Genomic DNA, 24,558 nt, shown 5'->3' with positions numbered 1-24,558 from the left:
ACACCAAGGACACCGTGAACTGGGCAGGCGGGGCCGGGGGTGGGTGGGGGGGGGCCACCTCTTAAAGCACCACTTCCCTCAGGACATTTCAGCTCAGCCATATCCCCAGGTGTCCAGGAAAACAGGAAGCCAACCTCAACATGCACAGCCCGCCCCTGCTGAGTTAGAATTAGATCTCACACAAACAAGTGGTCAAACGTTCCCAGGCCCAAGCCCTTACCAGTCTGGTCGGCTGTCCGCCGCTTCGGTCAGACCGCCGCTCCTCACTGAGCCCACGCCTTGTGACCCTCCAGCCAACGCCAGCCTGCCAGCCAGCAGGGGAAGCGACCCACAAGGGCAGGCTGATGCTGTCTGGAGCCCCAGGCTCAGCCGACAGCACTCGGCACAACAGTCTCCTGCCGGCCCGGGGCTCTCATGGTTTTCCGCACGTTCCAGACTGCAAGCTTCCCAGGATCAAGGACTGGGTCACCTCCTTTCCTTGCCTCCTAACCCCAGGCTGCTCGGTGCCACGCCTGGCTCGGCAAGGGAGATGCCAGTCCTGCAGGAGAAAGCTTTGCCCCATTCACTCTGCATCCTGAGTCTTGCTGAAGCCAGGGCCACCGGCCAACACCAGGAAGGGCCCGGAAGGAAGCGCAGAGCCTATATACAAAGCCTACATGTGGGCTATAAAAAGGAGCCCTCCCTGCGTCCCCCAGGACAGCCAAGTTCCTAGGGGGTGACGAGGTGCGGGGAGGAGAGCTAGGACTTGTGCTGGGCACTCAGCCACTGCAGCCTCTCAAAGGTGAGCCAAGCGCCGCCTCAAAAGGCACTGTTTGCACGAGGAGAGGGAGGCCATCTACAGCGGAGGCAAGAATGCAAGTGGGGACTCTGAGCCACACCCCCGAGGCCTCGGCCTCCCCCAGAGCGACCACCTGCAGCATCCGCATGGCCTGGTCCCCTCCCACGTCCTTCCTCCCCTCCGGGGCCAAGGGCACAGTCTCTAGGCAGCCTCAGGCCCACTCCCTCTGGAGACCCAGCACACTAAGCCGTGAAGGGCGGCCCTAAAACCCTGGGCTGACGGCAGGAAGCTGTGGCGGCGCGAGCAGGGGCACGTGTGTTGGGGTGAAGGAGGAGATACAATCAGGCGAGGGCACAGCTGCAATGCCTCGGAGCCGGAACACCAAGTTCCCTGTTTCCGAGACCCCAGAGCATGCCGCCTCTTGACCCCCACGGGCTGCAATCTACCTGCCACAACCGTGGGGCCACCCTTCCTGTACCCCGTGCCCAGGTGTCAGGAGTTAACTCCCCCCGGCCTCCTTCTCCAAAACCCCTCGGGCCTCATGTGCCCGGGGTGTTCCGGCTTTGCATCCGGGGGCCAACCCGGCGCCACTGAGAACCCTCTGCACAAACAGTGGCACACATGACCTACACAGGGGAGAGCCAGGCCCCGGCCACTGTCAGCCACGGGGAGGAACACGGCACACCCCGCCCCTGCAGACCCACGGAGCTGCCCCGGCCTGCGTCTCTCTCAGCGCCCAGACCTCACTGTCATTTTTCCTTTCTGCCCGTGAGAGCCTCATCCCCTATGTTTACCGTCAGCCTCCACGGCACCTGGCACATCAGTGAACACCAGCGTCCAGTCAGGGCGGCACAAGCGGCGTCTCACCTGCTCATGTGCCGCAGGGGCCCAAGAAAGCTGTTTTCGGGCCCTTTTTTTTTTTTAAAGGAAAGAGTAGCTATGGTGACACAGAAAGCACACAACGCTGGAGATACGGCCTCAGTGAACAGGTCAGAGGTGGGAGCGACCACGTCCGGCTCGGTGTACTCCGAACATGGGAACGAAGACCACGCTCAATGTGGGATGAACACAGGAACCCGCGGACGAGGGCACACGCTTCAGCTTGTTGTTGGGTCCCGCAAAGGCCCTTCTCAGAGCACCTTGAGCACGAAGCCCCAGGCTCCCGCTTCCCCAGCAGGGGCTCAGGGAGGCTGTCATCATAACCCAGGGAGAGCAAGTCAGAGCACAGGTCTCTGGTTACCCAACACACACACAGCAGAGAGGACCGCGTCTCGATGGGGGGACTGCAGAGGGAGCCTGAGTCTCTCAAGGGAACCACTGACTCCAGTGTTCCAGACCGAAGCCCAGGCTGGCCAAACAGCGCATGTGGCCAGGGGGCGGAGGAGAGATCAGACAGCCCTGTCCAGGTAAATAAAAACCCTGTTCTTCTACAACACCCACCTGTCACCTGCCCCAGAGTGGAGGGATCAACTGAACACTACAAAGGGAATCAGGAATTCCAGCCCTGGTCTCAGCACACCATAAACTCGCTGGGTGACCTTCACCTTGGGGCCTCGGGTTCCTCCTCTGTAAGGGGGAGCCTGGCATCCCTGCCTCTCTGCGGGAGCTGTGGTGGAGTTCTAACACCTCATGGATGAGAAAATGCTCCATGAACCAATGCACTACTCAAAGACCCAATTTTTCTCCTGCCCGTGACCTCTGTGAACAGACTCAGGGAGGGAACAAAGAAGTAAGAAACAGACTTCCAGCCCCTGGCTGTCGGAGAAGCCTTGAGGCCAGCGTGGTGGTGGGAAGAACTGGAGCTCTGTGGTTAGCTACGGTGAAGGCAAGGGAAACCAAGAGCTGCTAAGCACCCACAAGGGCCCCATGCTGTACTGAGCACGCTCAGGTGCCACCTCTCACTCTCAGACGGACCCCACCTGACCACTGTTGACAGGTGGCTCTGTGAGGGGGAAATGACTTTGAAAGCTGAAGATCAGTTTCAGGTGCCTGGTATCCAAAGGCACAGAAGGGCTGAGACTCTCACCCAAATCTGACTGATTCTGGCCCCAGCTGCTGGGGACCACTCCTCACCCTGGACTTGGCCTGGAGTCTTCTCACCTGTTATCAGGCTGCTTTCAAAGGTTTCCCCCTGGGGAAGCTTGAGCACTCTCTGCCCCACCTCTCCTGGGACTCCCCTCAAAGTCCCCACTGGCTTCTGCAGTTCTCAGAGCAGGCTGGCAGTGGGGGGAGTCTCCTGTCCTCTAGTATTGGGCCTTTGCTATAGCAGGTCTCAACTCGTCCCTCCAGCGCTAGCCCTCACTGACCTCTCTGAAGCCACATCAGAGAAAAGGGCAGAGTAGGAAGAAACACCATGAGTTAATAGAGACCAACATGGATAGTGAAAGGAGAGGCAAAAACAGGCCCTAGCACAATGAGGTGCCGCCGTAAAAGCCTTTCCTGGAAGTCAGGGGTCTCCCCAAAATGGACTCAGATACCATTTCTCAGGGCGAAGTTCTTAGAAACAGACTAATCTGATATGTTCATGTGATACCGAAGCAGCTGCTCCTAGTCAGCTGCCCTGACACCCTGCAAAAGTCCGGGGCGGGAAAGAGCCCTGATGACAAGAAATAGGGGCTAAGTGGCCTCCTGGTCCCCACATCGAAGTACATGGCAGCCAGCCCCCTCAATACCACATGTACATTTGTTCCCTTCCACTAACGGGTCCTTCTGGGCCACTTAATCTTCCCCTTCCTCCTCGTCAGGGTTCCCACATGTGAAGCACTTACACGCTCCACTCGATGCCAAGCACCTTACACGTTCTCACGGAATCCTCACAAAACCCTTACGAGAAAAATGCGTTTGTTACTATCCCTCTTTTAGAGATGAGAGAGAAAGTCACATGCTCAAGGTCACAGAGCAAGTGAGCTGCACAGGAAGATTTTAACCCAGGCAGTTTGAGCGCTCAGAGCACCGGTGCTCAGCCACTACAGCTCCTCTGCCTCCTGCCTCCTGCCACCACCCCACGCCTCCATCACCGCTCATCCGCCCGCCTGCTAGGAGACAAGGCATGCCGTACTCATTGGCTCTCTCCCGCAGTGGCTCCCAGGCCCCCTCCTCAACCTCTCCCAGACATCCCGCTTCAGCCTCTGGTGGCAGCTCTGCTACAGGACAGAGCACAACCCACAAGGCTTGGCACGCCATGGCCCTCCCTATGCTGCCCCCAACCCACCCTGTGCAGTGGTCCTTGGGGCCTCACCCAGGGCACAGGCAAGGTCCTCAACCACTCAGGCCCGTGCACCAGCCACCTCCCCTCCTGGCTCTCTCCTCTAGACCCTCAGCTTGCTGGGCAGAGCTCATTCCTCTGCACACAAGAAGCTCTGGGCATTGACCTTTATTATGGTATGGAACACGCGGGGTTCTAATTACACGTCCCCACACCTGCCTCTTCCAAGAGTTGTTCCTCAACAGCCCAGTCCAGGTCTTGTTTATAGTTTGAACTCTCAGTGCCTAGCTCTGGGCAAACAGGAGGTGTTCACACAATATCTACTGAGCAAGCAAATGCCCCTCATTCCAAGGGGCGACCCAAAACAAGCCAGAGGCCAAGCTCTCTAATTGATGACTCCAGCCTGTGCGTTTGTGTACGTATGTGCAGGCCCCGGCGCACACACAGGGGAGAAGCTGGAGGTGCTGGGGGCCCCTGGCGTGGTGTGTTCAGCTCTCCCAGGCACAGCAAACCCCGTCCCTAAGTTCACAGGGAAGACAAAGCCCCAGCTGCACAGGGGGCCTGGCCGGGCTGGCCTGGAAACCCACACATCAGGGCAAGCCTGGGGGGGCTGAGGAAACACTGAGAGCTCTGACTTCCCCTGGAAAAACTATAGTCAGACAGGAAACACACAGGCGAGGATGGTGAGCTGTGGATCCGGACACGTGCTCTTGCCCTTCTCCCACGGGGACTGACCCGGCAGCAGAGGAAAATCCCCGACGACACAGGCCCGCCCTTCCCGGGCTCAGCCTTCAGGGCTGACCCTGAGGTCTGTCTCCTCCAGGGTCTGACAGCCACAGGGGTCAGGCCTCAGACTGCGGGTCCCTGCGTCACCTCCCCTACGAGCCTGACCGCCTTGTCTGGGGAGTTTGCTTTCTTCTGCCACCCTGCCACCCCCGGCATCAAAGGCAGCAGGAACCACGGCTGCCATTGTCTGCTTCAGTCTCCCTGAAGGCAAGGGCCTATTTTGATTCACCACCTAAGGAGGCCTGGCGTCTAAAAGGGTATCGATTGCAGAAACAAAGACGAAAACCCGGGGCTGCAATTCCTGACGTGCTGGCCTCCCATGGAGTCACCATCCGAGCCACTGTGCCCACAGTGACCCCTGACTGAACATGTCAACCCAGAAGGCACCAGAAGTGTGGAGCCACAGCTGAGAAAGGCCGGGGCTGTCCGTCAGGTACAGTCTGAACAGGAAGGTTTCTCTTCAGAGGAGCGATGCGGACCCCAGGATTGGGGCCTGAGGCCACTCAGAGCACAACCCCAGGGCGTGGAGTGCCCTTGGGATTGGCCGGCCAGCACCTGCCGGGAGGGCTGGATCCCACTGAGGCTGTCACGTGGCAGCACAGTTCACTCCCTGCATTTCCATTTCCTTGTCTGTAAAGTGGGGTGGCACTCCAGACCACCCCCTGGGGCCCTTTAGCGGATCTGCCAAGAAAACATGATGACAAGTCTCTGTAGCACTCAGCAGGAAGTCTGTAATTGCTTTGTACTCATTTATGTCAGTATCTGTAACACAAAAAGCCAAACACCGACCTGGTTCCTGTCACACCACCGTGACAACCAGTACCAACCCCACCCCTTTTAAACCAAACTCCCACCCGCGACGCGATGTGAGCACCTGCCGGTCGCATTTCACAAGAGGAGGATAAAGAGAGAGGGCACGGAGTCAGGCCAGAACGAGGTCCTCGCCATGAGCACCGTGAACTTTCACCGAACCCCATCTCGTTGCAGGGCCACGGATACCCTGAGAGTCCCACAAGTGTCTCTCTCTTTGGCCAGGTTACAGACACTGTGTGGTACCCTGGCAGGGTCAGCAGGAAAAGGCCAGGCATCTGAGGCACCTGGGCAAGAGGCCAGGTGGCAAGGGGCCCTGCTGGCACTCCAAACTTCCTCAGAACCTACAGAGGCGGCTGCAGGGATCAGAACCCAGCAATGAGGTGCACCCACAAACAGGTGGCTCTGGGGCAGCTCCAGTGGAAGGCTCCATCAGCAAGGCCTGAACTGCACACCAGGGTCCACCAGGCTTCTCACCCAGACTCCTTCAATCCCGGGATCCAATTTACCAATGGGCCATGGCCACTTCTACCTCCTCTGCCCAGGCTCCAGGCAGGCCTCTCAAATCCCAGCTGAGGTCACTGAATTTGCACCCCTCTGACAGACCCACCTGCAGGGGCCGGGGTTATCAGGTACCTGGCACTCCTGCCTCCAGCCCCCAAGACGTGAGACCTGCTGGACTAGCCCCTTGCCTCTCCACACCCGTTCCTTCTGTACAGGCCCCAACTTACAAACAAGAGAGTCACCCACCCACGAGATAGATGTGCAAATCTCCTCAAGACAACTCCATACCCTGCTCTACGTGGTAGGGGGGTGACTAGTAGTTGGGTCGGGGCAAAACAAAACCATTTCCTCCCTTTTCCGGGTAGTGATCTCAGTGAAATGAGCTGGGTCCCCGCGCTCCTCCCTTCCTGCTCCCTCACCCTTTTGTGCAGCCATACAGTCCCAGTCCAAGAGGGGCAGTCATAGTCTATTACTGTTGTCATGAATAACAGCTTACATTTATTAAACATTTAGAACGTATCCAGGAGCACAGCAGTTGAAGGCAAGGTTGGATTTGAAGCCCACATACGTTGTTTTACATTAATCCTCTCCTTTACCCCCTAAAATAACCCCATTCGGTGGAGATATCATTACTCCCATTTCACAGATGGTGACACTAAGGCTCAGAGAAGTAGCTGGCTGGGGGCGATACACAACGATTACATATGGGCTTCAAACCCAACCTCGCCTTCAACCGCTGGGCTGCACTTCAACTGCCTGCTGGTCCCGTGCACGGTGTGAAACGCAGCCTCTTGGCCAGAAGTCTACCTGGGAACCTCAGCAAGCCGCTACCAATTCAGGAGAGCCCGGGGAATCCACAGACACACGGAAGGGCCATGCCTGGAGTCTGATGCCGGGGTGATGCCCCTCCAGTCCTCTGCAGGATCTGTCCTTCCTCTACTCTGAAATCCAGCCTCTCAAATCATCTAACATTTTCTCCCGCTGGCTGCCAGGGCCCGAGGCGGGTCACAGAGGAAGGCGGCTGTCGTGTGGAAGTTCAGCAGCTGTGTGAGATCTGGAGTGTGCGGCTGAGGATGGCTGTCTCACCACAAGACCTTCCTTCCTCCCCGTCTCCTCAGTCATCTACATGCAGGTACGCCATACCCAAGGTCTGGAAGACCTTCTCTTGGGGGTGTCACTTTCTGAACCCTCTTCCTCTACACAGTCCTAATTCTGAGCTTGGCTCTAACTCCAGTCTCAGGGGCGGGGGGTAGAGGGGGTTCTTGTAGGAAGCAACCCACAGCCTGGGGTTACAAACACATCATCTCACACTTGGAGGTGGGAGAATGGAGGGCAGAGCTGGGGGGCCCATCCGGCCACAGCACAGGCGCGTGCTCAATGGAATCTCTCTCTGAAGGATCTGGGGTTTTTCAAAGTCCCCCAACTCTCTCTTTCGCAGAAGCAACCAAGGTCAGGTCTGGGACAGCAAAAAGGCAGGAAATAGTAGCCGCTCCTGGCTCCCTCCAGCCACAGGACGCAGGACACTAAGGGCTGGACCCAAATTTGGCTGCGTCCTCTTGAAGAGTACCTGACACGCAGCAGCGAGGCTGGCCTTTCTGGGGCCAAGCTCTGGAGAATGTGCTTCCAAAGGACAAGGGGAAGCCTGGCCTCTTTCCCTGCCCTGGCTTTGGGAGTCTGCCCACGCACACAGACCTCCAAAATTCAGCTTCAGGACAAAAGAAGCGGCGGGAAAAACATCCACTGCCTCCTCTCAGGCTTTTCCAAATCAAACAAGACCACCTTCCTCCCTGGCCCCAAGAGAGAGATGAGTAGGCCCGGTTCTGCTCCAAAACCAGCCCTACGCCAACATCTGCCTAAATTCTACTTGGGGAACCCAAAGGTTCCTTTGTAAGTAGGAGCCCGGCCGGGAGGCCCAGAGGTGCACCAGATTGATCTTTTTGGAAAAACGGTACATCTGTCTGGCCTCCGGTTCCGCGGCTGCCGGGGGGAGGACACTGCCTCGGCTCCTCTCGCCTCGGCCGACACCGCTCCCGGGGTGGGGGGGGGGGGGGGACCCGACGCCGGCCCCGCTGATCTCCAATTCGCTAGGATTTTTAGGCCTCTGGGCAAAGCGCCTGGAACACTCCCCCCCCTTACTGGGGGACGGGGTGTCCTGTCAGGTGACTGAGGACCCGGATGCCCCCCGCCCCCGGTGACCACCCTGGCCGAGGCGGGGGCGGGGCCCCAAAGTTTGCCGGAGTCTCTCCAGCGGTGGCCCTCGGGCGCGCGCGAGCCGGGGCGCAGACCCCGCGCCGCCCCAGCGCGCGCACCCGCGAGGCAGGCCCGGGGAGCCGGGGGTGTGCAGCAAGGGGGAGCGCACTTACTGGCCCCCTCTATCTTGTCGGCGCCTCGGCTCCACGTGATCTGCCGCGTCTCCAGCTTGACCTGGAAGGTCTTCCGCTCGGGCCGCTGCGACTTCTTGGAGTAGAACAAAGTCATGACGGTGCCCACCTCGAGGCTGCGGCAGAGGTGCACCACCTCGGCGTCCGAGGGCGCGCTGGGCCCGCAGCCGTTGGCGCAGGGGGACGCGGCGCCCGCCATGGCTCGGGTGCCGGGGGCGGCGGCGGCGCAGGCCCGGCGGGAGCGAGCTGGCGGCGGCGGCGGCGCAGGCGGCGGGCGAGCGGACCCCGGCGGCGGCGGCTCCTGCGGGCGGAGACGGGGCGGGGCCTGAGCGGGGGCGGGGCGGCCCTGCAGGCCCCGCCCCGGCCCGCGCGCCGGGAACAAAGGCGCCCGCGCGCCCGTGGGGAGGACCCCCGCCCGCCGCGCCTGCGCCCCGCGACCCCCCGGGTAGGCCCCGCGTCGGGGCACGCGCGCGCGCGCCGCCCGCTGTCCGCCAGCCGGGCCCACGGCCCCGCGGGGCCTCTTCGCGCCGCCCCGGACACAGCCCGGCTGCCTCGGCCGGTCCCGTCACGCGCGGCAGTCTCGCGCCGGCCCGGCCGTCTGTCGCGCGCGCACAGGCGGCTGCCCAGCCCACCGTCCCGCACAGGCCCGGCCGCGGCGGCTCCTTCCGAAGCCCGTTCGTGGGGCGCCGCCCGCGCGGCCACCAAGAAAAGAAGTGTAGGTCCGGGGCGCCTCCCGAGGCCCGCCGGCCAAACTCGGTACCTGGGAGGGCTGCCTGGCTGAGGGAACCAGGCCAGGCCGGGCCGCCTCACACCGGCGGCGGCGGCGGCGGCGGTGGAGGAGGCGAGTCCTCCGCGCGCCCTCTCCGGGGCGGGGCGGGGGCGGGGACACCCGGTGATTGGTCGGCAGGCTCTGACGGACAGCCTGCCTGTCCCGCCTCTCCCCCATCCCTTCCCCGGGCAGCCGGGGGTGGCCCCGCCGGCAGCGCCTGCGACCGTCGGGCCCACTATCGTCCCGGCCCTGCGGCTGAAGTGGCCTCGCGGGTGTGTGTGTGTGTGGGGGGGTGGGGTGGAGGGGGGAGTCCCGTTATTCGGAGTAGCCCACAGGCCTGAGCATCCCCTGCGAGCCCACCAGTGGTCTTGGCCTGGCCATACCCTTAGAACCCCCACGCCGCAAGTCTCCACGCGACGAGGACGGGGGCTCAGGCCCTATGGCTCCGCACCATTCCTGCAGATGCTCTCCCGAGCTTTCGTTTTCCCAGGCCGACTCTATCCCTGTTTTCCTCCTCGGTCTCTGGCCGCTGCCTTTCGACACAGCAGCTTCTCTTCCTCCGGGGTGGGTCTTGGGTCAGTTCCCAAGGCGGCCTGACCCTTCTGTCGGCGTCACTGCCCACCGCCCCCTGCCAAATTCAGGCACCCGAACGCCGAAGCTGTATCCCCCTTTGCATCCCGTTACCTGTTCCACGACCCGACGTAGCATAGACATCTCACATCCCACCTCAAATTGCTTCTCCCATGGTCTTCAGTTTCTCAGAACATGCCTCTGGTTAGTTGCTCGGGCTAAAACCGTTGGAGACAGCCTTGGTTCCTCTCTATCCCTCAACCCCACAGCACTCCATCAAGTCCCATTCCCTGTGCCTTCCCATGTCTCTGCTCTGCCCACAACCTCAAGGCCCATCTTCTCTCTTCCCAACTATTTACCCTCCTTGGTTTTGCCTGCATGTATTCCCTATGCTCTAGTTTGTTTGTATTTTTTAAATTTGGCTGTACCGGGTCCTAGTTGCAGCATTCAGGATCTTTTAGTTGGGGGTTGTGGGATCTAGTTCCCTGACCAGGGATCGAACCCAGGCCCCCTGTGTTGGGAGTGCAGTCTTAGCCATTGGACCACTAGGGAAGCCCCTATGCTCTGGTCTTCAAAATGAAATTAAATCCTGACTCCCTACCTCCAGGCTCAAATCATCCAGAACTTCCCGTGGCACACAAAATCCCCTACCTGGCCCAGCAGGTCCGGCATGGTCTGGCCCCTTTCTTTCCCACTTCATCTCTCACCACCTCCCTTTCATTCCATTCTCCAGGCACAAGTTCTTTTGGTGGTTATTCGATTAATCTGTACTCTTTGTGTTGCTGCAGCCACTCCCTAGGCGCACCCCGGGCAGTCTAATTGCCCCGTCACAGAACACCGCCCAAACTAAAGACAGCTTCAGTCACAGTAGAGCCTGTCTGATGGATGCTGAGCCAGACAAAGCAGGACAGCGTACTGCATTTTAGAGGTAAGAGGCCCAGCAGGGCACCTAGCTGATGCTAGAGAAAGATCCAAGGACTTCCCTGGTTAAGTGACTTCAGTGGTTACGACGCCATGCTTCCAATGCAGGAGGCACAGATTTGATCCCTGGTTCGGGGAACTAAGATCTCACATACCACGTGCTGTTGTTGTTTAATCACTTAAGTCGTATCCAATTCTTTGTGACCTCCAAAAAATGATAAAGAAAAAAAAAATTAGGGAAAGATCCAGGCATCCAGGAATGTGTGAGTACTTATATAAGAGTATGTGCTCAGGCAGGCCACCCAGCTGGCTGATGACTAATGTCTGGGGACTGCCTTTGACTTGTCTTGCTGTAGTGGTAGCGTGTGTATGTGTGTTGATCCCCTCAAGTGCAGCCCCCAAGGACCTGAGAATTCAGCCTGAAGTTGAGGCAGCTGTTTGTGCTAGTTGGCTGTGGTCACCCGAGGGGAGGTGGAGTGGCTGAGATGGGCCGCCACCTAGTGACGGGCCTTTAAAGTAGGAGGGAGGGAATGAAAGTTGACCCAATGCCCGGCCCAGCATTACAAGGTTTGCAACACGTGGTCACACCTGATCCTTATAATTACTCTAATCAGGGATTATTGTTCCCAGTTTACTGATGAGAAACAGATTCAGAGAAGTTCTGCGGCTTGCCTTAAGGCCACATAATTAACCAGTGAGGATTTGAACCCCAATCTATCTGACACCATGCATTTTCTTCCTCATAGGGGAGCCTCTAGCTTCAGTAGGTGCCGGTGGACAGTGGGCACATAGGCTAGCTGGCTACTCAGCAAGGGTGAGGGGAGGCCCTTGGCATGGCTGGCCCTGGGCACAGGAAGCGTGAGTGCAGAGCTTGAGCGCTCATAGTGTGTGGCTTGGGCTTGCTGGGGCTTGCTGTGGTGCTCGTCCCTGTCTGCAGCCTTGAGCTTCTCTATGCTCAGTGTCAGTGCCATGAGTCGGAAGAACAAGAGAAACTCAGCACTGGGCCCCAAGGAATTCACAGATTTAAGACAGGTAAGCACTCTGTTGTGTAGGGACAATTGTGATGGAGGAAAAAAACAGAGGGCTATGAGCTAAAACATTAGGGAGACCTGCTTCAGATCTAGTAGACAAGGAAGACCTCTGTGGGACTCAGCAGAGGCTGGAAGGATGTGAGGAGATGGCTGGCTGTATTATTAGGGGTGGGTTGGAGGAAAGTCCTTTCTAAACAAGGTAACAGCATATACAAAGGCCCTGAGGCCAGAAAGAGCTTAGTTAAGTTTAGGAATGGAAAGATGGCTAGAATTTACTAAGAGGGAGCACGGAGAGGGGAGGTGGAGTGGAGGGGTTGGTGAGGCCAGGAAGACAGGTTGGGGGCTAGCTGGGCCCCTCCCTGCTCATCGGATCTTATCCGTTTTCTCAGGAGGCCTCCTAAGTGCTGTCGCCTTCACAGCTTGGTGGGTGGTGATGCTTTTTAGAAATCTCCATTTCTCCCATTTTCTGAGAGCTTCCCGACATGTAGCCCGGGCTTCCTGGCTTCTGCTTTTGCCTCTGGGGCCGGGCCTCCAGGGGCTCCAGCAATCCCTGCCAACAGGAGCTCATGTTTTCAGCCTGCTGTCAGGCCCTCGATCAGGGAACAGGGCCCCATTTCCTCCTGGGACTTCTGAGCCGGCGTCCCAGGCCTCAGGTGCCTGCCTCCACCCAAGGAGACTCAGGAAAAGCAGGGCGAGCCGAGGGTGTGACCGGTATGGGCTTCCCCCAGCTCGGCGTATATATATGGGGACGTGGGTGTTACTGGCAGTGCCTGCAGCTGCGCTGGCTGGGAGGCGCAGCCCAGCACCCACACCAGGCACACGCCCATGACATCACCCGGGCTCGCCTCACTCGAGCCTATTTCTGTCAACACTCATGCTTCAGCATGCTCCGGCGACACCAGTACCTGTGCCTGAAGTTGGGGGGGGAGGTGGAGTCCCAGCCCAGCTGCCCCTCTGGCTCTGTGAGCCTGACCCCATGGGTGTTTACTTACCAAACATTTAGAGCATCACTTGACATAGTAAGCCCCATAGAACTGCTTTACCCCTGGTGACTCATTTACTTTTCATGACAGCCCTGAGATAAGTACTTTTTTTTTTGAACAACTTATTTATTTATTTATGGCCGGGTTGGGTCTTCACTGTTGCATGTGAACTTTCTCTACTTACGGAGAGCAGGGGCTACTCTCTGGCTGCGGTGCACGGACTTCTCATCGTGCTGGCTTCTCTCATTGTCCTGCACGGGCCTCCAGCACTTACACTCAGTAGATGCAGCATACGGGCCTAGTTGCCCTGCAGCATGTGGAATCTTCCTGGACCAGGGACAGAACCCGCGTTCCCTGCATTGGCAGGTGGGTTCTGAAGCACTAGACCACCGGGGAAGTCTGAGTATAAGTACTCTATTATCCTCATTTTACAGAAGGAAAAACTGAGGCCCAGAGAGATTAAGCTAAGAGGCAGCAGAGATGGGATTCAGGCCCATCCAGAGTCCACATGACGTTGCCTTCCACCTAGGTATGAACATTTCACTATTTTCTTACCCTTTCCATAATACCCATACCTGATGTGTTTTCTGTTTTTAGTTGTTTGGTTACATCTTGTTCCAGGTTGGGTTCTTTGGGAAGCCTCTGTGACAGAGGTTAGTGTGCAGGGTGTTTTTTCAGAACACGTCCTTGGGATCAGCACTGTGGAAGGGAGGGAAGGAAATGCGAGGGGGCACTGGGAGAAGTTGAGCTGTGATGCAGGTCTGGTGGCAGCTTCAGCCTGTCCCCGGGGAGCTCTGTTGCAGTCCCTCCACCAGCCACTGAATGTGGCCTGTCCTGGGCCGAGCGCGGCCTCAGATGTCTGCAACCACGGTGGTCTTAGGGGGCTGATGGTCTCCTAGCAACAAGCACTCCCTCAAAGGGGAATCTGAGCGGCACATCCCTGTGTCTGCCACAGATGTCTTCTCATTCTTAAGTACTCCGAGCATTTCTTAAGAAATCAAAAATATGGTACCATAAAAATGGGATATGCTATTATCTGAAGGAGGAATGTAATTCGGTGAATATGGGTTAGCACTGCTGCGGTGATTGAAAATCAAATGTGATTGAAAATCAAATTGAGCTTCTTGGTATCCAAAGCAGAAACTTTGTATTCTGATAACTGATTCTTTGGGGGATAAAGATTTTCCTGGGGTTAAATGATAAGGGAAGTTTCTCAAGGGGACACTTACTTGATTGAAATAGTAGAGAATGTTCTCCGCAGATTAACAGCAAATCCCCATCCAGTTTTCATTCTCCCCTGTAATGGCCTTGAGTGACTATAGAAGGTATGAAAATAAAGCGCAGCTTCTACCACAGTTGAAGGTAGGCAGATTTATATACTTGCAGCGTCTAATTTAATCCACGTATGAAACTTTATTCCTCTTCTTTAAACTTTTCTTTAACTTTCACTTAGTAGTATCTTATGTTAGGCGGCTAACCAGCCCTTCTCAGTCAGCCTGCACCTGGTGCTTAGTCCCCTGGTGCTTAGTGAGTACTCCCCTTGGTGCACCTTGAACTCCATCCCTCAACCTGTCATCTTGGCTGTTAAGCTTTGGTCCCCAGTATCCATCCATGGCTCCACCTTGGTCAGTGGGCCTCACACTTTTTAGATCTCATCCTCCTGCACACCCACGATATACTCTCAGCCACTCGAGAGCCTCGTGTATTCTGTCGCTCGAGGGGAAACCAGGCCAGGACTCTGTGCTCCCTGCAGACCCTGCTTCCCCTCTGCTGATGGCCCCTGTCTTGGGACCCAGATGTCGAGGCAGGAGAGCTGGACTCCAGGGACACTGTAATTGCCTCTCTGCAGGCAGAGAAGGGGGCCCTAGCTAGCCACTGTGGCCCTGGCCAGGTTGGACCTGCTATTTTTCCACCTTTTCTGCCCTTCTTCCAGCACACATTCCTGATGCCACCCCTGTAGCAATGAGACAGCAGAAGGAATCAGACCAAGTTCCCACTCCAGGAGGGGAGAGAAATGCCAACACACGTTTGTCAGCAGAAGACATTTCAGTGTGATAAGGGCCCTTGGAGCACTAGGGAGGGACAGCTGACCTTATTAGACCTGCCGGTGGCTGTGGACACAGAGTCAAGTGAGAGGTATTCTGCTCCAGATACAAGACTGTCAATCACTTGTTTTCAAAATAAGGTCACCACACGTGTTTTGTGGCCATTTTTGCAACTATAGCAGAAAACTTAAAATTATCTGTTTATATATTGTTTTTAGCTGCACTGGTTCTTTGCTGCATCAGGCTTTCTCGTTGCGGAGAGTGGGGGCTACTCTTTGTTGTGGTATGTGGGCCTCCCATGACAGCATAAATAGTTTTAGGGATACATGATTCAGATGTCCACAGATAGCAGTTTATTTAGTTACATATTTTCCACATTTAAAGTCACACATTATTTAAAATGATATATTAATTTATGAGGATTTTTTTCCCACACTGGCCTTTTCAATAATTATGTTCAAACTTTTTTAGTTAATTAATTACGGCTACACTGGGTCTTCATTTCTGCCTGCGGGCTTTCTCTACTTGGTGGTGAACAGGAGCTACACTCTAGTTGCGGTGCGAGAGCTTCTCATTGAGGTGGCTTCTCTTGTTGCGGAGCAGATTCCAGGGCACGTGGGCTCAGTAGTTCTGGCCCACTGGATCACCAGGGAATTCGCCGTTACAAATCAGCTTTATTGAGGAATACCCTACAGAAAATGCACCCATTTTAAGTGTAAAGTTTGGAAAGCTTTGACAAATGTATACCCACCTGTAACCCCACCCAGTTAAGACATAGGACGTTTCCATCACCCCAAACAGTGTTCTGGGTGCCCTTTAAGAGTCCGTCTCATGGTCAGGTCAGCAACACATACAGGAAAATTGGAGCAATACAAAGATTAGCATGGCCCCTGCACAAGGATGACATACAAATTCGTGAAGCGTTCCATATTAAAAAAAAAAAAGCTGATCTCCCCTGCCCCCAGCGGGCAACCACAAAGTCTACTTTCTGTCACTACAGGTTAGTTTTACCTGGTCTAAAATTTCATGTAAGCAGAATCACAGAGTATGTACCCTTGGGTCTGTGTTCAGTATAATGTTTTTGAGATTCATCCCTGTTGCTGCAGAGGAAATACTTTTTGAATCAGTATGTGATGTTGTCAACTGGAAATTTTAACCTAAGCATAATTACTTTTCTGTATAACATTAAATAGCTTTCTTTTTATTTCTTCTGTAGATACGTATCAATGATTGACATAATCCCCACTTAGACTGTATTGCTTTAAAAATATTACAGAAAATTTAAATATATATAAATGGAGACAGGATAGCATGGTGAAATGTACTCATCAGCCAGTTTAATTATGAACTCTTGGCCACTCTTGTTTCATGTCAAACTTGACCCACTAATCCATTCCATATAATTTTGACACTAATCTTAGCTCTATAATGTTATCTGTAAATATTTCAGTGTTTTTCTAAAAGACTCTTTAAAAACATATATCAACACCGTATTGCTATTTAAAGTGATCTTGAAGAAACCTGTTCAAGTGCAGTGCTTGGGATTGTGAGAATAATTGCCCAGTCTGTGGTAAATTTCTTTGCTTCCTTGTTTACTGGCTTTGTCAGGGGACTACTTACAATCGTCCAAAACTAGTTTGACTGAGGTCATTTCAGGATAATAATGTGTTTTCTCCAAAAAAGTGCTTTTTGGTTCAAAACAAGTTGAGAGAACAACCCATTATATGAGGGATTTTGTAAAGACTGAAATGTAAGTAAAACTCCTTTTCTCAGAAAGAAAAAATTTTTTTTCTTAAGTTTTCTATGGAGGAAATACCTGTATTTGATGTATGTGGTATTTAGAAGGTGATATCAGAATTGGTGATTTACCAGATATGAGAGAGAAAGGTGTGAAGGATGATGACTGCCCTCGCTTCCAGTTGGGAGACAGAGTGGATGGTGGTGCCTTTCCCTGAGATGCTAAACCAAGCCCAGTGGGCTGGTGGTGGTAGGTTCTGAACACGGTTCTAGAGGCCGTGGACATCCCCGCCAAGGTGTGGCAGTGTGTGTCTGGATCTCAGGAGAGAGGTCTAGGCTGGAGGTAGAGATGTGGGGCTCGTCATGTTCAAGCGTGAATGAAATCAGCTGGGCTGAGAAGAGAACCGAGCAGCTAAGGACCTGATAAAGGAGGTAACAGAAGCCAACAGCCTGAGACGGAGGGATAAAATCAGGAGAGGGTGGCACCATGGAAACCAGAGGAGTGCTTTAAGGGAATGATGCCGTTTATGTGAGATGTCCAGGAAAGACAGACCTATATAGAGAGGGTAGATTTGTGGAGGCTGGAGGTAGGAATGGGGATTAACTATCCTTGGCATGAGGGATCTTACGGAGGGGACGAAGTTCTAAAACTGACGTACGCTGATGGCTGTACCACTCAGTAGTTACTAGAAGTCACCGTACACTGGAAATGGGTGGATTTTGACATGTGAAGTATCACTAGCGATTTTTGAGAAGTGTCTGGTGCCACAGCGAGTTTGAGATGCAGGAGCAGCAGAGCCTGGTTAGTGGTTTGGTCGCTCATTCCTGGATGACTGGTCAGAGTGGAAGAGGATACTGGAAGCAAGATGGGCCAGAAGCTAGTTGCAGTGGGTGGGGGAGTGACCGGGTGGTAGAGGTGACTCATTCCAGGTGCTTGTTTGTGAAATAGAGAGAGGGAGGGGGTGGTGGCTGAAAAGGGCTGGGAGTTGTGGGTTTTTTTTTTTTTTTTTTTTCATAAAAAAAAAAAAAAAAAAAAATGTGGCAGAGGCCCGAGGTAGACTTGACAGGGAGAACAGACAGGACCTGCTGACAGGATGTGGGGGGTGGCAGTGAGGGAGGAAGGGGCCAAGCCAGCACTAGCTTTCTGGCTGGGGTGGCACATGGAAGCGGTCTCCCTCTGCCCACAGCTGGACCCCAGCATCACGGAAGGGCCAGACAGGAGAGGGTGGGGCAGACCCTGCGCTCCGACCTAAGGGCTGGAAGTGGGAGGAGGGAACCTGCCTGCCAGATGACTAGGAAGCGGGGCGTGGTCCTCCTGACTTCATGCTCAAGTGTCCTTTGAGGCCCTGCATACATACCTGGCCCTCACCTCTGTCTGGCCTCTTCCCTTGTCGCAGTGGTCATCAGGTCAGCTTCTCCCATTCTCTGGCTTGCTTTCCCAGGCCTGCTGCGACCACCCAGGATGTCCTACAGCCGTTCTTGACCAGCATCTAGTTGCTCTGCACCTGCCCTCAGAAGAATGGTCTTTGCCAGGAAAGGTAGGCACAGGTTTCTGCTCACCAGTAACATGTGCCTGCAGGGCCTCCTGTCCTGTTTCCAGTGGTGACCCAAGGTTGTCCCCTGGTTGTGACAGGTCCTGCTCAAGTGCATTGATAGGGCTCGTGGACAAGCCTCTCTATTGCTATTCCTTACATTCCGTGGTATAGCTTCCCCAGAACTAATGAACTCAAAATACGTGGCTTTGGTCTCTTGCTCCAAGGCAATAGTGGCTCCGTACCTTCCTTTATTCCCTGGGGTGAATGCTGCCTCCCTCACTGGCTGATGAAATAAAGGCTGCCAAGGACCCTTCAGGATTCTCTGCAGTTGGCCCATCCCCAGCCCACAAGTTCAGAGACCATCATGGAGATGGCTGTCCTCCCAGAATACACCCCTAGCTGGCAGACTAGAGGACTTAGGCTAGCTAAATGACCGGTTCTGACCACTCTGGCCTTCCTGTTGCCTGCTCCTTTTGACCAGGAGACTTAATCTTTCAACTTCATCGCAGACTTAGCTATAACCTAGGATGAAAGGAGGAACAATTTTTGTAGGGATCCTGACTGACTCGGGTACTAGAGCACCAAGAAGTGGTTCCAGACCACTCTCTCTCTCAGTCAGCAGGATCTCTTGTCTGTCTGGAGAGAGCTTCTGGGATTCCGTGTTTTAACTGGCTTAGGATCCTTAATTCCCGCCATCCTGACGGTAACTTAGCCACATAAGTAGGCCCAAAGAAGCTCCCTACTGTTTCTCACCAGCACACACAGAAGTGTTCTAAAATCTGCTTCCCAAATACACTTGTTCCACTTTGCTCAATAAACCTACCCTAGGCTCCAAATATAGTCCTTGCACCGCACCTGTTCTAGTTTTTCTGTACCCGCCCTCACTTCCTGGGCCTGCCTTCTTCTAAGGATGTGGACTTTGGCTCCCTCCCCTTCAGCCCACACCCACGGTGGCAAGACAGATGCAGCCCCAGCTCCTGGGGAGGGAGGCACCCTTGCAGCCAGGAGCAGGCAGACCACATCTCACACCAAGGCCCAGTCCTGGAGCCCTACTCTGGCCCGGGGCCCTGGGCTAACACAGAGGCAGACACCAAGTTTCCGTTAAGTTGTAGGAATTTATTTTAAATAACCTACAGTTGATTAAAAGGGAATTCATGATAAAAATAGAAGATACTTGAGGAAAGATGTGGGAAATGGACTCTGCACACACGCTAAACTAACAATGCCTCTAAAACTAATGATTATAGCAAAAAATGTCTTCACATTAAAATTCTGCTTTTTATGTGTTTTTTTCCATTTTTTACACAATTACAAAAGAAAAAATAAAAGCCCTAAAATCTTGATTATTTTTCCTTTTTTTTTTTTTGACCAAATACTCATTTTCCTCTAAATTTTTTACCTGTGGAACTTTTATACAATAAAATCTTTCAAGTGAAAGACTGGGGTTTTAAATGAAAAAGATGGGTATCTGAAAGGGCATAGAGAATGCTCAGAACAAAGAATGATGGGAAAATGGTTTCAGTCACTGATTATTTATTATCCTTAGACTCGCTCACCCCTCATCCCTCCCCAGCCCCAATCTACACGATCTTTAAGATCAAGAAAAAGGTTTAAATATTTTAAAATAATTAAAAAGAAATAAAAATTCACATTTAAAAAGGAACACTCAAGTCAGGAAATATTTTCCCATCATGCTTTTCTGTGAACAGGTGTCTGAACCAAAACACTGCCGATGTCACGACTGCTTCAAGTTTAATGAAAATTGATTCCCATGACAATAGATAGTGACAACTCTAACAGGTGCGCTGGGTTTTTGTTCTACTTAATTTTAAATTCCTGAAATGGGGGAGAGGGGAGTTTAGGAATTCATTTCTATTAAAATATAGAAGTTATTGCAAAACCCTAACTGTAAAAACGCACCAATATAATCGGACTTCGTATACAGTAGCTAAGAGAATCCAAATGTTTCAGTGAAACAGTGAATTTGCCTGGCAGAACTCTGACAAATTCCCATCCACTTGACCCCTTGAAAATAAAAACAAAATTCAAAACAAATCATACAGCTAGAATTTTGATATCTGAAATATTTTTAAATAAGTTGTCCATAGGACAACTGGCTCAGCTCTCCCTTATAATATCTTTTCTCAAAGATGTTAGTTAAGACTTGCTGCCTCTTTCCCTCGGATGTGAGGGCAAGCGAGGCTCACAGTTTATCCATCTTTCCCAAACCACACTGTTCCTTTTCACAGAACTCTTGCCCCTCAAGACTGGCTAGAACTCGTAGTCCTCGTCAGCCATGTCGATGGCCCAGGCAAACTTCTCCCGCTGGGTTTTGTTGTAAATTTTCTCAATGGGGACCCCCCACTTCTTGCACCTGCAAATAAGGGAGAGAGAAGGGGGGTTAGTGTATCTCAGGAGATGTGGGCCAGACCCGGGTTGGGGCCTGAATGTGCTGCCTTCTCTTGTTCCATCTGGTGAGGAGGAGAATTAATAAGGTACCAGATGTGTTCTTAGGGCTTCATGTACTTGACTCACTGAATCCTGACATTCTAAAGTAGGTACGATTGCAGGTGTACAAATGAAAAAGGTATAGAAGAACAACTAAGAGAAGTTAGGTGATTTGGTTTCATTCTCATGTAGCTAGTGAGCACGGAGCTGAAAAGTGAATCCAAGCACGCTGGCTCCAGAATCCACGCTCTTCACCATTATACTCTATTGCCTCTCAAAGCCAACCAAACCTCCAGCACCAGACAGGACATAAAGGGGACAAGAGCTGGCTGGAACTCCTGGCCCACAGGGGATGGCTACTCCTCTTAAGCCCAGAAACTAATAATTCAAGTTAACTAATAAGCATCTTCCAAAAAAGTCATTTATTTTGGATATTATTTTATTGGGGAGGGTAGTTTACAGGGCAACAAGCAAACAATGGTGCAGACTCGCTGCATAGGTTGCTCAGATCTGTATTCTCATTTTTTGTTTTTATTTTCTCCTTATTTGTACCTTCTTTCCTTCACTTGAAAAAAACATTTTTTTTTTTAATTGAGAAGTTAAAGTTTAGGTAGATGGGCTCATTTTTATTTTTCCTTCAATAAGGACTAAGAGTCTCCATTTTTGTCCTAAAGTTCCACTAGGGGTGGGGACCATACCTGCCTTAGCAGACATAATAACACTCCAAAGTGGTGTAACAGTATTGACCATTTCAGACCACCCAGGATGTCCCAATGCATTTGCAGTGCGCACAGCAGAAGACAGAGGACACTCTTAAGTGTGCAATGTAGGAACTGCATGTGAGAGCTGACAACGCTCTTGGAGCCCCATCACCCTTCCCAAGCCAGCAGGCGGCCTTTAAGAAGGGCGTGGTGCTTACCAAGCCACGGTGATCCTTGGGTCCAAATAATTGAGTTTAGAGGTTCCCAAAGCAATCTGTTTATTCTCCTCTCGGTCTGTGGCCTGAACTTCGAGCTTCATCAGCTGTTCCTCCAGCCTCTGGACAGCTTTCTTCTTTGACTCTACAACCCTGGAAGAAAGGAAGTCATCAGGAACTGGGCCTGGCCTCTGGACAGGAGCACAGTATCCCCACACTGCCACCCAGGGGCAGTAAAAGCAGAAAAGCCACAGGCCCAAACATTTCTAGAATGTCACTCAGAAACCCTAGGAAAGCTAGGACCTCTGGTTGATGCTGGGACCCTTTTCCTCTCTCACCCAACCCCCAGCTTTGCATCACACCAGGCACGTACTTCTTGGTCTTTGCATCCTTCAGGACTTTAGCATCAGCCTTAGCACTTTTCAGGTCTCTCCGGGCATCTGCTAGCTGTTCCTTCTTCGCATCAATCTGGATAGGGAAGAACAACAGTAAATTCAGGAATAAAATAAGTCCAAAGAGAAAACAGGATTCCTTAAGAGAAGATGTCTTCACCAAGTAGGCTGTTCTTGATAAAACGCCCAGGGGTGGCTTCATGACGGCACAGAGTGGGTATGCAGCGGGTGCTGAATTCCAGGACCATTTATATTCTTCAGTCACCCTTGAAGAAATGAAGGTTTTATGGCAATGACTCTGGGACCCATTAATCCAGAAACTCAGGGAAAGAACCCACTGGGACTGGGAGTGTGGGTACTAATCTTTCAATCAGGGAACACTTTGGTTTTAGATACTGGGAAGAGGATGACAGGTGAAAGCTGTTCATCAAATGGATCCTGTGCCAGGTTGTCACCTCCATCCCAAGAATCCTGCAGGAGATACTGTTTATGAAGCTGAGACAAGAGTCGCTATATCTACTGAGCTCAGCTCATTCCTCGGATTCTACCAGCACTCTGAGAAGAGCTGCTAATTCCTCCAGAAAAAAAAAAAAAGATGCACTGAAGAGAATACCCAAGGGACTAGAAAATGGCAATTAAAAGGTACCCAGGAAGCCAAACCACTTAGCCTCATCTGTTCCAAGCCAATATGTGGCATGGCCTGGCTCTGGCATTCCATTTTTAAAAGGCGAGAAAGCTGAGACAGAATGGAAATTCAAATAGTTATCATTCAAAGCAGATTTGAAAACTTTTTAGCTATGGAGCTCTTTCTCCAAATGAAATCTCCTGGGGCCCCAATCTTTAGAGACAGTCGCAGCCTCTCTTGCTTGAGAGCGCTGGTTCTGCGTTCTCAGTTCCCACTTGAGGATAGCAGCAGGCAACACCGTGAGGCTGGGGCCCCAGAGTGGTGAGCTCACAGCTGGGGCAGGCGAACCCTGACCTGCTATCACCGTGCTAACCCTAAGATCAGGGGAACCTCTGCAGAATAAATGCACGCCCGACTCCTATACACTGGGCTGTTGCTCTCAGCCTGGCATTGTCTGTTAGATTTACACACACAGCCCAAGACTGGAAACAGAGGCCATCATTGTGAGAGAATCATTAAATGCATTTTACTACGAATGGCTTACTTCCAACATCTATGTTGTCCAAAGTCAAACTGAAGGAACTGACTCTACACAAAAGCGTCACAGATACCACTAGCCAGATTCTTCTTAGGCTAGAAATGCAACAAACCACAATCTTTTAACCATTTCTGTGAATACTAAATTGGCAGGCTATGTCGAATTCTCTCAAAGCATTAAAGACCCCGTTGATTCACTTGGCAAACAGGGGTGTGTGTTTGTGTTTGCTTTGTGGGCACACAGGAGAGGGTTCCTGGGCTTAGAGGGCTCGTCTGGCAGGCAGCCTGGACTGCCCAAACAGTGGTTCCAGAGTGAGACCAACAAAAGGTCTCCTCATGCTTCAGGGATGGGTCTCCTGAGTTAGGTAAACAACACCTGAATATTCATGCTTTTATTTCTGGCTTGAAATGATAGCCTGAGGAGAGTAAATGGTACCACATGACCACTGTTATTAACAGAGGTGCAAGGATGGGCAGTGTGGACGGGCTCTCTGCCTGCCAGTCACATGGTCCAAGGATCTGAGACGTTTGTGGACACATTCTTATGTACTGTGGATGTGTGCACTCCTTCAGCAAAGCCAGGTGGCATGTGAAGCATGAACTGCAGGTTGTATGTGTCTTTTGACCCATATGTACTACACCTGGGTACGTATCTGGAAGAAATTTCAAGAGAAGGAAAACACCCTGGGCCTGGAAACATGTATGCAGCCTCACTCTACAGCATAGTTTTTGAACTCCAGCTGTCCAGGTATAGTATTTCGTGAATACAGATGAAAAAGAAGCAATCTAGTTTAATTAAGCCCTAGCTGAAACTCGGAGAAGGCGATGGCACCCCACTCCAGTACTCTTGCCTGGAAAATCCCATGGACGGAGGAGCCTGGTGGGCTGCAGTCCATGGGGTTGCTAAGAGTCGAACACGACTGAGCGACTTCACTTTCATGCACTGGAGAAGGAAATGGCAACCCACTCCAGTGTTCTTGCCTGGAGAATCTCAGGGATGGGGGAGCCTGGTGGGCTGCCGCCTATGGGGTTGCACAGAGTCGGACATGACTGAAGCGATTTAGCAGCAGCAGCTGAAACTCATTTCTTCTTCAGTTATGGATGTGGGCAACTAAACATAGTATTATCAGTAACACTTATGACTTCATCACCAAGAGACAGTATGTATATTTCATATTGTAATTGTTGCAGAAATCAAAGTATCATTTATATTCATTACTACCTTGACATTTACAATTATTAGACACACCTATTAGTAAAACCATGATTACTATATCAGACTTTTGGGTAAATATATTTCAAGATGATTGGTTTACTTTGTAACCCATGTATCTACTTTGTAGTGAAATAGCTACAAATTCTCATGGTGGATTAATATATTAGAATGGATTAGTTATGTAGGTAACATAGAAATGATCATCATCAAATGCTGAGTGCCTTGCAGCTTAAAAGCTCAGTACCAGGCCGAGTTGGAGGAAGGAGAGAGGAACAGCATCTCGTTGTTTGCATGTCAGTCTCTCCCTCTAGGGCAGCAGCTCTGGCACACAGCCAGTATTCAACAGATGTTTGATGATGAGCTATATAA

At 52.5% G+C, this 24,558-nt stretch overlaps 3 protein-coding genes and 1 non-coding gene across 7 annotated transcripts in view; 2 read left to right on the top strand and 2 right to left on the bottom strand.

Moving 5' to 3' along the window:
* Positions 1-9,324, bottom strand: part of PLCG1 (phospholipase C gamma 1) — a 34,059-nt gene extending 24,735 nt beyond the window's left edge. For 2 of the 3 annotated variants that reach the window (XM_055545043.1, XM_055545044.1), the window contains exons 1-2: positions 9,225-9,324; positions 8,447-8,765 (exon numbers count right to left, since the gene is read on the bottom strand). In XM_055545043.1, the coding sequence (XP_055401018.1) occupies positions 8,447-8,663 (217 nt within the window). In that variant the 5' untranslated portion in view covers positions 8,664-8,765; positions 9,225-9,324. Of the gene's footprint in view, positions 1-220; positions 8,067-8,446; positions 8,766-9,224 lie in introns of those variants that run through there. The other variant, XM_055545045.1, reaches the window with a different exon arrangement.
* On the top strand, positions 8,662-23,209 carry LOC129625229 (translation initiation factor IF-2). Its single transcript, XM_055543342.1, has 5 exons — positions 8,662-8,771; positions 8,914-9,505; positions 10,592-10,731; positions 17,963-18,058; positions 22,204-23,209. Exons 1-3 carry the CDS (start codon positions 8,662-8,664, stop codon positions 10,727-10,729), a joined length of 840 nt encoding a protein of 279 aa, XP_055399317.1. The 3' UTR covers positions 10,730-10,731; positions 17,963-18,058; positions 22,204-23,209.
* On the top strand, positions 15,615-15,718 carry LOC129626326 (U6 spliceosomal RNA). The gene has a single exon (XR_008701929.1). It is a non-coding gene; the product is annotated as a U6 spliceosomal RNA (small nuclear RNA).
* Positions 19,151-24,558, bottom strand: part of TOP1 (DNA topoisomerase I) — a 94,002-nt gene continuing 88,594 nt past the window's right edge. For both annotated transcript variants that reach the window (XM_055545049.1, XM_055545050.1), the window contains 3 exons: positions 21,793-21,887; positions 21,423-21,572; positions 19,151-20,429 (listed from right to left, as the gene is read on the bottom strand). In XM_055545049.1, the coding sequence (XP_055401024.1) occupies positions 20,327-20,429; positions 21,423-21,572; positions 21,793-21,887 (348 nt within the window). In that variant the 3' untranslated portion in view covers positions 19,151-20,326. The remainder of the gene's footprint in view (positions 20,430-21,422; positions 21,573-21,792; positions 21,888-24,558) is intronic.

Source organism: Bubalus kerabau, chromosome 13, assembly GCF_029407905.1.
Source record: "Bubalus kerabau isolate K-KA32 ecotype Philippines breed swamp buffalo chromosome 13, PCC_UOA_SB_1v2, whole genome shotgun sequence".
Classification (NCBI taxonomy): Eukaryota; Metazoa; Chordata; class Mammalia; order Artiodactyla; family Bovidae; genus Bubalus; species Bubalus kerabau.
Note: the sequence above shows the minus strand (reverse complement) of the source record. Positions and strands in the feature narration are given on the sequence as shown.